This window comes from Hyaena hyaena, unplaced genomic scaffold, assembly GCF_003009895.1.
Source record: "Hyaena hyaena isolate Hyena2069 unplaced genomic scaffold, ASM300989v1 scaffold_458, whole genome shotgun sequence".
NCBI lineage: Eukaryota > Metazoa > Chordata > Mammalia > Carnivora > Hyaenidae > Hyaena > Hyaena hyaena.
Window position 1 is genome coordinate 930,021 of NW_024081090.1, and position 12,365 is coordinate 942,385.

General features: G+C 37.3%; 1 protein-coding gene across 10 annotated transcripts in view; it reads right to left on the reverse strand.

Moving 5' to 3' along the window:
* The window catches only part of MPDZ (multiple PDZ domain crumbs cell polarity complex component), a 156,790-nt gene that overhangs the window by 83,714 nt on the left and 60,711 nt on the right, over positions 1 to 12,365 (reverse strand). For 7 of the 10 annotated variants that reach the window (XM_039253672.1, XM_039253673.1, XM_039253667.1 and 4 more), the window contains exons 11-15: positions 8,328 to 8,511; positions 7,474 to 7,563; positions 5,267 to 5,376; positions 2,273 to 2,419; positions 1,207 to 1,371 (exon numbers count right to left, since the gene is read on the reverse strand). In XM_039253672.1, coding sequence (XP_039109603.1) covers positions 1,207 to 1,371; positions 2,273 to 2,419; positions 5,267 to 5,376; positions 7,474 to 7,563; positions 8,328 to 8,511 — 696 coding nt within the window. The remainder of the gene's footprint in view (positions 1 to 1,206; positions 1,372 to 2,272; positions 2,420 to 5,266; positions 5,377 to 7,473; positions 7,564 to 8,327; positions 8,512 to 12,365) is intronic. The other 3 variants (XM_039253675.1, XM_039253671.1, XM_039253666.1) reach the window with 1 other exon arrangement.

A 12,365-nucleotide genomic window follows, 5' to 3' on the forward strand; every position in this document is an offset into this window, starting at 1 on the left:
CAGCAGGACTGTGGGTGGTTTTCACTTTTTTCATCAAGTGCCTGAATCACCTCTACAGTCAGAAAACAAAAATCAATCTATTTTGATATTAAAGGAAAAGAATTCTTACGATAAATAACAATTTGAGAGGGAAACAGCTATATATAAAAGTTTTGTACTCTCTGCAAACAAAGGTTCTAAAATCTTGTGACTTGTACATGTGATTATTTCACCAATAAATTAGCATGCACAGTAAGACAAGATGTCAAGTCAGATTGGCCTGGGCTTAAAGACTGTGTCTATGATTTACTGTGTTGCCTTGAACAATATTCTTAACCCAGACTTCTTCCATTTGATAGAAGCTTTTCTTAAGTACATATATATATATATATATTTTTTTTTTAATTTTTTAATGTTTTTTATTTATTTTTGAGAGAGAGAGAGACAGAGAGAGAGACAGCATGAGTAGAAGAGGATCAGAGAGAGAGGGAGACACAGAATCCAAAGACAGGCTCCAGCCTCCAAACTAGCTGTCAGCACAGAGCCCGACGCGGGGCTTGAACCCATGAACCACGAGATCATAACCTGAGCCGAAGCCAGATGCTCAACCAACTGAGCCACCCAGGCACCCCTGATAGAAGTTTTAAGGATTAAAGGAGGTAACACTGATAAAGCATTTGGCACAGAAATAGGAATACAAAATGTTAGGTTCTTTCAGTAAAAATATATTAAAGTGAATCTAAATTAATTCAATTTTGTTTATATGAACATATCAAATTAAGGAAAGGCACGTTTTTGATGATAAAATTCTAGTTGATATACTACCTTTGCTGTTATTTATTGCATAGGCTAGGATCACGGATGCAAATCTGTCCACCTGCTTTATTGTAATAATCCTATTAATACCACATTAAAATGTATATGGATATGCATGGTGCTAGACTGGTTTCTATATAATTTGGAATTATGTTCTTTATTTACTGTTACACTCATATGAATATTACATTCTTCGAAGTTTCCAGAATCACTCCACTGTACCGATTCCTACAGTATAATGTAAATCGAATCCTAACATCATGTCTCATTATACCTTAAATGAGATTTGACTAGACTGCAGATTATGCAAAATTCAAATTCAAATACCAAATGAAAGAAAAAAGGCTTAAAAAATTTTAGATGCCATTTAGAATTCCCATTATTTATTCTGATTAGTCTCATATATAATACCTTTTCTGTCAGTTCAATATCACATAAGTCCAGGCTATCCAATTCTGACTGGGTGGTGGGCGGGACAGTTCGTCGACAGCACACCATTGTCACTCCTATGGGCAGTTCTTTTAAAATATTCACCACATCTTGGTGATTTTCCCCAAGCAAAGTTATGCCATTCACCTGTGCAAAAAGAGAAGTTGCTCAAGAAAGAACATTTCATAACATGAATACTCTTTTGAAATCAATCTTTTATTAAATAAATAGGAATTTTCTTCTGGTGATTACTATTGTTCTGCTGTGTTCAGAACTACAGTCACCTACATAGTTGACCTAATACAACTCACATGCAAGTTTACAGTAAACACGTGTTGGAAATGCGCCTTCTAAAGCATTCACAGAATAATCACGATCTTCCACCCACATTTCATGTGCCAGTGTAGTAGGTGAGAAATGAAGAGGTAATAGAAAAAAATACACAGGGATGAAGGGAAAAGGAAGAGATTATTTTACAAAGTGACATTTTATATCATTAAGCGAAAAACTTAAAATGAAAAACGGTACATACTGTGTGTGTGCCAGTATGCTTTTAAAAGTCAGGGGAAATAATACATTCAAATTTTCTTAGTTATTCTTTAAACATATCTGGAAGACTACTTATCACCAAATATACAACAGTAGTTAGTTACTTAATGAAGGGTGATGAGAACTGGCTGGATTGGCACAGAAAGAGACAGTTCACTATCCATCTTTACGTTCTTTGTGATTCTGAAACATGTGAAATGTATTACCTAGTCTAAAAGTTGAATAAAAGTTTAAAAATTTTTAAAAGAAAGTGTTTCTAGTTCTCTGGACTAAAACAAACAAAAAACACCCAGCATGGAATTACATCTGAAGATCAATCTACATATAGATTTGAAATTTCTACTTTTGGTGGGTTTTTACTTGTGTATTTCTCAATTACCCTCTGGAGGGGAAAATTAAAATAAGAACGTACTTATTATGCATATTATTACACATTAAACTCCCTGCAGCCTTTTCAGAATTTTACTTAAGGGGATGAAGGAATGGAATAGCTCCTTACTTCCAATAGCTCATCTCCACTGAAAAGCTTCCCACTGTGTCCAACAGGACCTTCTGGTAGAACAGATCGGATAAAGTGATGTCCCACTGTTGCTTCCAGACTTATCCCCAACCCACTGCTTTCACTGAACTTGCTCACGTGGGCCACCTGAAAAGAGAAAATCATCATGAATTTAGCATTTTTTTCATTGTTTTGTTCCTCATGTATATATTTTATGTTTATCCCAAGACAATCAACTTTCTCACAAAAGCTTCAAAAATCTTTTTGTAGAGCTGAAAAACTTTGGAGCTTTGCCTCTGAAGGAGTATTGATTATCAGTTTTGGGGACCAACACAAGCCTGGAAGGAAGAGTCAGGTGCAAGCATCCAAGATACTCTGCAGTGCCTAGAGATGCTGGTAGCAGATGGAGGGTTGTGTAAACTACTGCAGATAAAATCAAATGCCTGAGCTCCAACAACAGTCTAGAAAAGACACATACTTAGCACTTAAATTATGTCCTAGGGACTGGGCTCACTCCATTACATAGGTTATCTCATATGTTTCTCATAAATAATTCCAATGTCTATCCTTGTTTCCCAAATTAGGAAAATGAGGTTCAGAAAAGGTCTCTTTCCCAGAGTCACACAGCTATAAAAGAATTTTGAACCTTAAGCAGTCTAAACCTGGAGCCCACACTCCTGACCTTATGCTATATCAACAACGAACAATGGTCTTTAACACTGAACCAAGGGGCGCCTGGGTGGCTTAAGTCAGTTAAGTATCTGACTTTCGCTTAGGTCATGATCTCACGGTTCGTGGGTTCGAGCCCCGCATCGGGCTCTGTGCTGACAGCCAGCTCAGAGCCTGGAGCCTGTTCCCAATTCTGTATCTCCTCTCTCTCTGACCTTCCCCTGCTCACACTGTCTCTCTCTCTCTCTCTCCTAGAAGTAAATTTAAAAAAAAAAAAACATTTAAAAAAAAGTGAACCAAAGCTTAGGGTGCCTGAATGGCTCAGTCAGTTAAGCATCCGACTCAATTTCAGCTCAGGTCATACCTTCCCCACATGTGGCTCCTGCACTGACAGTGCAGAATCTGCTTAGGATTCTCTCTCCATTTCTCTCTGCCCTTCCCCACTCTTTCTCTCCCTCAAAATAAGTAAACAAACTTAAAAAAAAGTGAACCAAAGCTTAAAATAGGAGAATGAACTTCCTATTTCCCACCGTTACACTAAATAATGAAGAATGTTAGGAAATCACCCACTTTCACAAAGAATCCAATCATTATATTAAAATCAGAAGGTATACCAAAGATTTTCTGCTTCAGCCTCTTTATTTTAAAGTTTAGGAAACTAAGGAATAGAGGGACTGAGAAAAATAGTGTTTAATTAAAAAAAGATTTCCTTCAAAGCCTGCTAATATGTGCAGGGTTATTATCAGAAGCTGCATCATACAATTTTGAAATGTACTGCTGAATGAAATCCTTCTAACTCTTTAAAACCCAATTTAAATATCACTTCCTCTGAGGAGCTCTCCAGGTTCCTCCTAGATAACGTCCATCAGTCCTTCCTTCTACTATATCACCCCTCTTATGACTACATTTATTCTGTATAATCACATAGCAAGTCAGATCTATGTCTTTGTTCGATGAAGGCCAATAAATCACTTAGCTCTTACTTATAGCACACTTTGCCCTTGACAGATAACTGGGAGTGCTACCACAAAGTACACAAAGGGCAGCCAAAAGTTCATGGTCCTGAGTCTTCCCTCTGTGACAAAGCCATTCCTTAAAAGGTCCCCTTCACTATCCAATTACCACTGAAGAAGTGAAGTCCAGTTAATTGTCCCAGTCATGTAGATCCTACCCCAAAGAAGGAATCTCCCAACTTTCTTTTCATGCTAAATTAACCACAGTTAAGCTGGACCTTATTGTATTTTTACCTGACTTGATTAAAATGGTAGTAACAGCTGGACTTACTTATTTGTTAACCACCTTGAGAGTTTAAAAAAAAAAAATCTCTGTCATGAAGATTAAATGAAACATTAAGAACACTGTTTGGTACAAAGTGCTCAATAAATGCTAGTTATTATTATGTGACATCTGTTCTTTGATCTTTTCTAATCTAGAGTTGGTTAAATATTATAAGCAATAGGAAAAGTTCTATTTAACCTAGTGTTTTATTTTTCCTTTTAAAAACCCTGAAATTTGCTTGTGTATATCTCAAGACTGATAATTTGCATCACCTTTGTTAAGTCTCCTTTTAGGACAGCAAATAACGATTGCTGTGTGAGGTACGCTAATTGTTAATAAACATAAAACATTCGGGGCGCCTGGGTGGCTTAGTCGGTTAAGCGTCCGACTTTCGCTTAGGTCATGATCTCGCGGTTCGTGGGTTCGAGCCCCGCGTCGGGCTCTGTGCTGACTGCCAGCTCAGAGCCTGGAGCCTGTTTCAGTCTGTGACTCCCTCTCTCTCTGACCCTCCCCTGCTCACGCTGTCTCTCTCTCTCTCCTAGAAATAAATAAAATATTAAAAAAAATAAATAAATAAACATAAAACATTCACTGTGGCGTTAAGTGGTATGAAAAGAGAATGCAGATTTAAGCCTCTTAAAGGAAAATACATATGTAAAGGGAGAGTAGGAAAAAAAATCCACTTACAATTTTATATACAGATCATGATGATTTTTGTTTTATCTTTAAATAAATTCTGTCATTTTATTCTGACTCTTTCTCTAAATCCCAGATTTCAGAATAAAAAAAAAATTCCTGCTCAAAATATTGATGAATTACAAGTCCTAAAATTTTTATCACATTTATCTCAGTTCCTTTGCTGCTATCCAACTTTCTCCTACTTAAATTTTTAGATACGTGACTCAGTGCATTTAGGTCTTCAGAAAAAGTCCTGGGCATTTGCTACTTCTCTAGGTCTCTTTATGAATATCATCTCTATTTTCATCATAAACTTCCTGCTCAAATACAGTTACAAGTTAGGAAGTTAGGGAGGGTAGGTTAACCTACCACTATTTCATAATTAATTCCCATAATCCTCTGCCACTTTGTCAGCAGAGCAGCTTCCTGTTGCTGTGCATCTTCTGTTTCTTTCATCTCTGCTGACAGTAACGGATACCCTGAAATAGTCAATACAACGACATTAGTGACAAACTACAAAAATCTCCATATTTTAACATTCTAAACCAGAGACACTGTGATCAGAACCTGTCTGCTGTAGCAAGTCTGACTCTTCACCCAGTATATGAGCTACCCTTATTTTTTATTAAAATATAATTTACAAACAATATCCTATTAGTTTCAGGTATGTATCATAGGGATTTGATATTTTCGTACATTATGAAATGATCCCCACAGTAAGTCTAGTTACCATCTGTCACCATACAAAATTATTATAATATTCTTGACTGTATTTCCTGTGCTGTACAATGCATCCCCATAACTTATTTATTTTATAACCAAAGTGTGTACCTCTTAATCCCTGTCTCCTATTTCGTTTGCTCCTGAACCCCTCCTCATGCTGGTAATGAACACTTGTTTCCTATATCTATGGGTCTGTTTAATTTCTTTTGTTTGTTTGTTGTCTAAGGGCAAGCACTAGGGAGGATGCATTAGAATAATTTTAGAAGCTTTTCCTTAGTTTGTTTAAAAAAGAATTTGGGGCGTCTAAGTCTAGAGCCTCTCCCACCCATCCTCCCACACACATATGCACATTCAAAAAGCAAAGACATGGTCTGGGCCTTCAAGATGATCTCCCACACCCATCCCTACACGCTGTCTCAAGTTTCATGCTCTAAAAGCTTTTTATTCTTTCCTGCTACTCATGATACTCACTTTAGCCTAAATAATTTCTTAAATTACTTGTATAATAATGGCAGAGTGTAATTAACACATATGAATCCTATACATCACACTGCCAGGATATTACTGCAAACATAAATATTCCTTTAAAGTAATAAAAGTAAAGCAAACTTTTCAGCAGAAAATAAAACCCGTTAATAATGGAGTAGACATTTTAAAAAACCACAAAGCTTCAAAGGAACTATTTAGCTAAGGGTAGCATATGCATAAAGGAAGACGAGTCTTGGACTCTGTTCAGTGGATTTAAGTTACCAAAGCACCTAGCTCCCAGCCTAGAAAGACAGCAATACTATTCTGGCATAATTACGTACTAAAACAATGCTGCTCTAAAGAAATGTTTAAATGACTAAATGGAGTCTAGGTTTATTCTGAAAGAAATCTCAGAAAGGTTTAACAATTTCTCCATACAATTCCTTTCCAAACCAACTCCACATATTAAGATTTAGCACTTTTGAAAAATTTACAAGGAAAAGCCTCTCAAAATAGGAGAGTTTCATTCCTAAGAGCATATGTTTAAAAGAGATTCTCGGGGCGCCTGGGTGGCTCGCTTGGTTGCACTTCCGACTTCAGCTTGGGTCATGATCTCATGGTTTGGGAGTTTGAGCCCCGCATCGGACTCTGTGCTGACTGCCAGCTCGGAGCTTGGAGCCTGGATTCTACGTCTCCCTCTCTCTCTGACCCTCCTCTGCTCATGCTGTCTCTCTCTCTCAGAAATAAATAAAACTTTAAAAAAGAATAAAAAAATAAAAAAGATTCTCAGGTTTCTTTTAAAAATACTTTATAATTTTATTAGTGCTTGCTCAATAACATATGGACATGTTGGCTGTAGTAAGGGGACTGATATAAAACCTTATACATAACTGATTCCTGAAGCACTCTGGTTTTAAAAATATGTAAGAAAGACTGGGGTGCCTGGGTGGCTCAGTCAGTCGGGCGTCTGACCTCACCTCAGGTCACGATCTCACAGTTCATGAGTTCAAGCCCGCATCGGGCTCTGTGCTGACTGCTCAGAGCCTGGAGCCTGCTTCGGGGTTCTGTGTCTCCCTCTCTCTCTGCCCCTCCCTTGCTCATGCTGTCTCTCTCTCAGAAATGAATAAACATTAAAAAAAAAACTTTTAATTTAAAAAATATGTAAGAAAGAATGAACATACGACCAGAAAATATGCCAGCTATAAATGAACTATTTTAATCTGTTAGAGAAATTAATCCTATCTACAAATACTTAAAACCATTTCTTTTTCTTTCATGATAGTTTTTTTTTTTTTTAGTAATTTGCAATATATCTATAAAGGCTTAATCACATTCACAAAAATCATTTCTCTAAAAAGCAAACAAACAATAAAGAACATAATAACCTGGCTCCAGGTGTTTACCTTCTTCTTCAACTGGTAATATGCTGGTGTTTCTATTCAACGATGAAGAATCTTCATCTTTTTCGTAATTGTCTTAAAGATAAGAGTATTTTAGTAGTTACATCTATAATCAAGCACATGAAAATTTTCAAATCCCACTCTATTTATCTGAACCCTTCAATGAGTGTTTTTTTTTTTTTTTTTTTTTCTTCAGGTAGACCTTTCAATAACAACTACCTGTACTTAAAAGGAAGTTCTCCTGTTACCTCCCTACTATTCCCTCTGAATAGGACATGGCATAAATACCAGAATGGTCAACGGATTGAGAAAGGAGACAGCATTTTCAAACCCAAAGCCTGACTTCTACCAGCAAACTCTTAGATCAGTCAGCTACTTGGGGATTTCACTAATTTTTAGAGATATTCATGAACTCACAGCTTATAAAAGACATTTCTAACTGTGTTATTAACGTAGATTCCTTCAAGGGAGGGATGGATGTTAGAAACAGGAGGCTTGCAGACATACATAGCCCAGTCAGAACTGGTTCCCCATAAACAGAAGACATGGCAATGACACCCAGCAGTAAGGCAGGGATGGAAGGACAGACGCATGTTTCTGACTCTGAAATGGTGATTGAATAAACAGAAAAGAAAGAAATCTGCTTTATTCGAGTGCCCATTTTACAATTAATGCACACATTGCCGGTTCTCATTAGTCCCAACTTCATCAAAGTTCCTTTTTACCTGGTTCACAGTGAACAGTTAAGACTAAAGACGATTCTTTAAATAAATTCATAATTAGAAAAACATCTAATGGATATAAGGGTCTAACTACAAACCAGCTGAATGTGGCATTACCTTTGCTAATGCTGGCATTCCCAGGAGACAGGACCGCATCCTTCGTGACATCCTCTCTTGACATGAGCTCAGCCACCTGCTTCGTTCCTCTCCTCATTAGTGTCAGGTGTACAGTCTGTCCTGTGTGTCGCAACACCTCTACTGCTTGTTGATTGGTAAAACCCTGAAGGTTTGTGCCATCTACCTGTGATAAGAGCAACATATGTTAAAAAAATAAATGAATATTTGTATTACCAATTCACCTAATGCATGTTTACTGCTTGTCAGTAGGGAAAGAATGGGGCTGAGTACTCCCCTAATTGGAGAATGAACAAACATCTGATTGGGGACCAGTAATAACTCAGATGCACTAAAATTACCCAGAAGAGCTTTGCTTTATTTATTAGAGACTATGGTATCTCACTTCTGGATATTAGGAACCAACAGTTCCGGGGTGGGAATACTCTTTTATATTCCTCAGGTGATCCTGATACATAGTCAAGTTTGGAAACCAGTACTCTGCAGGACAGAAAGTGCAGAAGACAGTGACAAAAGTGGTCCCTGACAACACTGATGTATTCCAAAATCACACTTATCCTAGCTTTTAAAAAAGATGGCAAAACTACCTTCCTTTTTACATCTTTGCCTCTTCAGAAAATACATGGGATTTTCCCTTTTCTAGTTCACAAAGGATGAAATATTTGAAGATGCCCCTGTGATCTTTCCAAACTGCAAATATGATCACATTGTCCCAACCCTGCCTTCCGTAGAACACTCCTTAGGTCAATTTTCCATACTGTGAACACAACTTAGGAAGACCTGTGTCAACTGCCCCCAGCCACACCAACAATCTCATCTGGCATGGGACTGCCTACTCCTGTGCCCTCCAGCCCCCATGCATGCATTTCCACTCCCACCCTGCAATGCTCCCCTCAGCCAGAAAGCCTCTGCAGGTTCTGCTCCCCCAGTCTAGACTCTCTGGGCTCCCTCCAGCCCATGTTCTTTCTTATCTGTCTACCCAGAAAACACCTATACTTGCTTCAGATGTCCATGCAATGGATATTCCTTTCAGAACTGAGCTATCCTAAGGCATCTGACTAACTCAAAGTCCCCTTTACCATTTCTCCTTCCCAGCATTAACCAGATTAAAAAAAAAAAATTAAATGTTTATTTATTTTTGAGAAAGAGAAAAAGAGACAGAGTGAGAGCGGGGAAGGGGGAAAGAGAGGGGGAGACACATAATCCAAAGCAGACTCCAGGCTCAGAACTGTCAGCATAGAGGCATAGGAGCACATGTACCCCAATGTTCATAGCAGCACTCTCCACAATAGCTAAAACATGGAAAGAGCCTAAGTGTCCATCAACAGATGAATGGATCAAGAAAATGTGGTTTATCTATACCATGGAATACTACATGGCAATGAGAAACAATGAAATCTGGCCATGTGTAGCAACATGGATGGACCTTGAGGGTGTTATGCTGAGCGAAATAAGTCAGGCAGAGAAGGACAAATATCATATGTTTGCACGTATAGGAGGATTAGGAGGAACTTGACGGAGGACCAAGGGGGAGAAGAAGGGCGGAAATGGTGGGGGAAAGGGAGAGAGGCAAACCATGAGAGACTCTTGAATGCTGACAAAAACTGAGGACTGATGGATGTGGGGGGGAGGGGGGGATGGGCATGGAGGAGGGCACTTTGGGGATGAGCACTGAGTGTTATGTAGAAACTAATTTGACAATAAACTATTTGTAAAAAAAAAAAAAAAAAAAAAAAAGAACTGTCAGCATAGAGCCCAATGTCGGGCTCAAACTCAGGAATGGCAGGTTCATGACCTGAGCCGAAGTCTGATGCTTAAATGACTGAGCCACCCAGGCACCCCTACCAGAATTTTAATTTTATAGTTTCTGTTATTATTAGGTTTGTGACTGCATGCTCCAAGAGGACAGGCTCTGATGTCACCAAAACATACCGCTGTCTATACGGCAGACAGTCACCACAAATGGGAACACCGAGCCATTAATCTATATGTCAGGGATTTATTTGTAAGGCAAATTACCTTTTGAATAAAATAAATGCAGTTTATAGCACCTTATTTTTTAAAATATCATTGAAAATTACAAAATTTCAAAACTACATTGAAAGCAGTTTGGAAAAGTTGAAACAAATTCACTGAAACTCTAAGTCATTGATATTTCTTCTGCACTGTGCAATGGGTATAAAATGGTTCTTAAAGTGTCAAGCTTTTCTAAGAAGAGCACTGAAATGAATGAGAATTATAAAAGCTAGATTGTGATCTCTAAGATACAATACCTTACTTCAGAGGTTTCTGAAAGAATATAAAAGAACTTCTAATTAAACATATTTTAAAATTCCATTTGTTTTATGTACCTATATATACTAATTACATATAAAAATATATAATACCATATATAGAGAATATATATCACATATGAATACATAAAGGGGAGAAGAAGAGGAAGAAAGGAGTGTTTAATTTGGAGATACTCAAAAATCTAGAGAACGTCTGATAATAGATTTTTCTACATTTGTCTAGATAACAATATTACTTTTTGCAAGTTACTTAAATTTTATATAATACTTTTGAGCTTAGGTGTCTAACTTCTTCTGCCTTCACCCCATTGATTCCCTTTTGGAATAACTAATACAAATATAACAACAGAGAAAACACTGCAACAAAACTGGAAACCATGGAAAAATAAAAGTCCTTATGCCAATAACTTGGAGGAAACGTCTACGAGGAGTGGTCTGGACATGACCAGATCCAAAGCAGGCCAGTTAAATCTCTCTATGTGAAAGAATAGCTTGTTTGGTCTTTGAGAAGAAACTCCAGTAAAATCCAACAACAGTCTCTTCTTAAAATGATGCAGTCAGATGGTACTTGTGGTAACCAATGATTCCAAAAAAACGACACCAAGTGCTAACGGCCCCACTGTGCTGGGAGCAAGCAGCACCATGAAATTACATATACACAATGAAATCACACTCTACACACATGCACCCACACAACCCCAACCAACTCCTGGCTCCACAACAAACTCATAAAACAATCTCTCAGCACACAGGGGCAAAATTCCTCATTGTGATGCCCCAGTTTCGTCTCTATTTATCTACAAGTGAAACTTAAATAAATTTAAATGTTCTCCTTTCTTCGTGCTCTGTCAATTCCTGAATCATCTGGACAAAACCAGCACAATCTTTGGCAGAACCCATCTCAAATCCCATTTGTACAAGCATAATTCTTACTAAGGATGATCAAAGGTCACAGGATATGGAGAAAGACACCACATCCAAAAAAAGGTGCTTGCACTTAGTTATCACTACAAACATCTCCCAATGAAATTGTTACTGTAGTGAACAGGAAAAAAGATTATTTCCTGAAACTTCCCTCAAAGGGATTCATATTTAATTGTATTCATGGAAACATGGATTTAGTTATAAAGAAAAGACAAATTATCTACCATAAAAGAAAAGGAAAGCTTGTTACAATGAGAGCAGTCAACAGGATTTTAAATACTATAAAAGCAGCCAGGTAATGGAAGGCAGAAACATACAATTTTCCCCTATTTCAGAAGAAACGAATAAATAGAAAAAAAATGATCAGAGAAGACTAAAGACATATAGCCTGATCTAAAAATCAATATAACTGAAAACAATTACAAGGAAAGGAGAATGAGGAAAAAAAGTAAGCCAAGAAATGCTTAGAAGGTTAGGAAAATTTAGTCTATAAATAAACGAGGTACATGAAAAACCAGAAAACAAATTTGAAAACAAACAAACAAAAACACTAATACTTAGACATATCCTGGTAAAATTCTTGGATTTCAAACTTCAAAAGGAAAAAGAATCTGCCAGCATTTAGAAAACAGAGTGAGCAAGTTATCCAGAGAATTTGTGGCAAAGAAATTACAAACCAAGAGTTTTATATTTAGTGTGATATATGTAAAAATGGGAAATCATGGTTGAGATGCTATGAAGATTTATATCTTAACTACAGTGAGCTGTGAGAGGGCCCATCAGGCAGAAATTTAAACCAAGC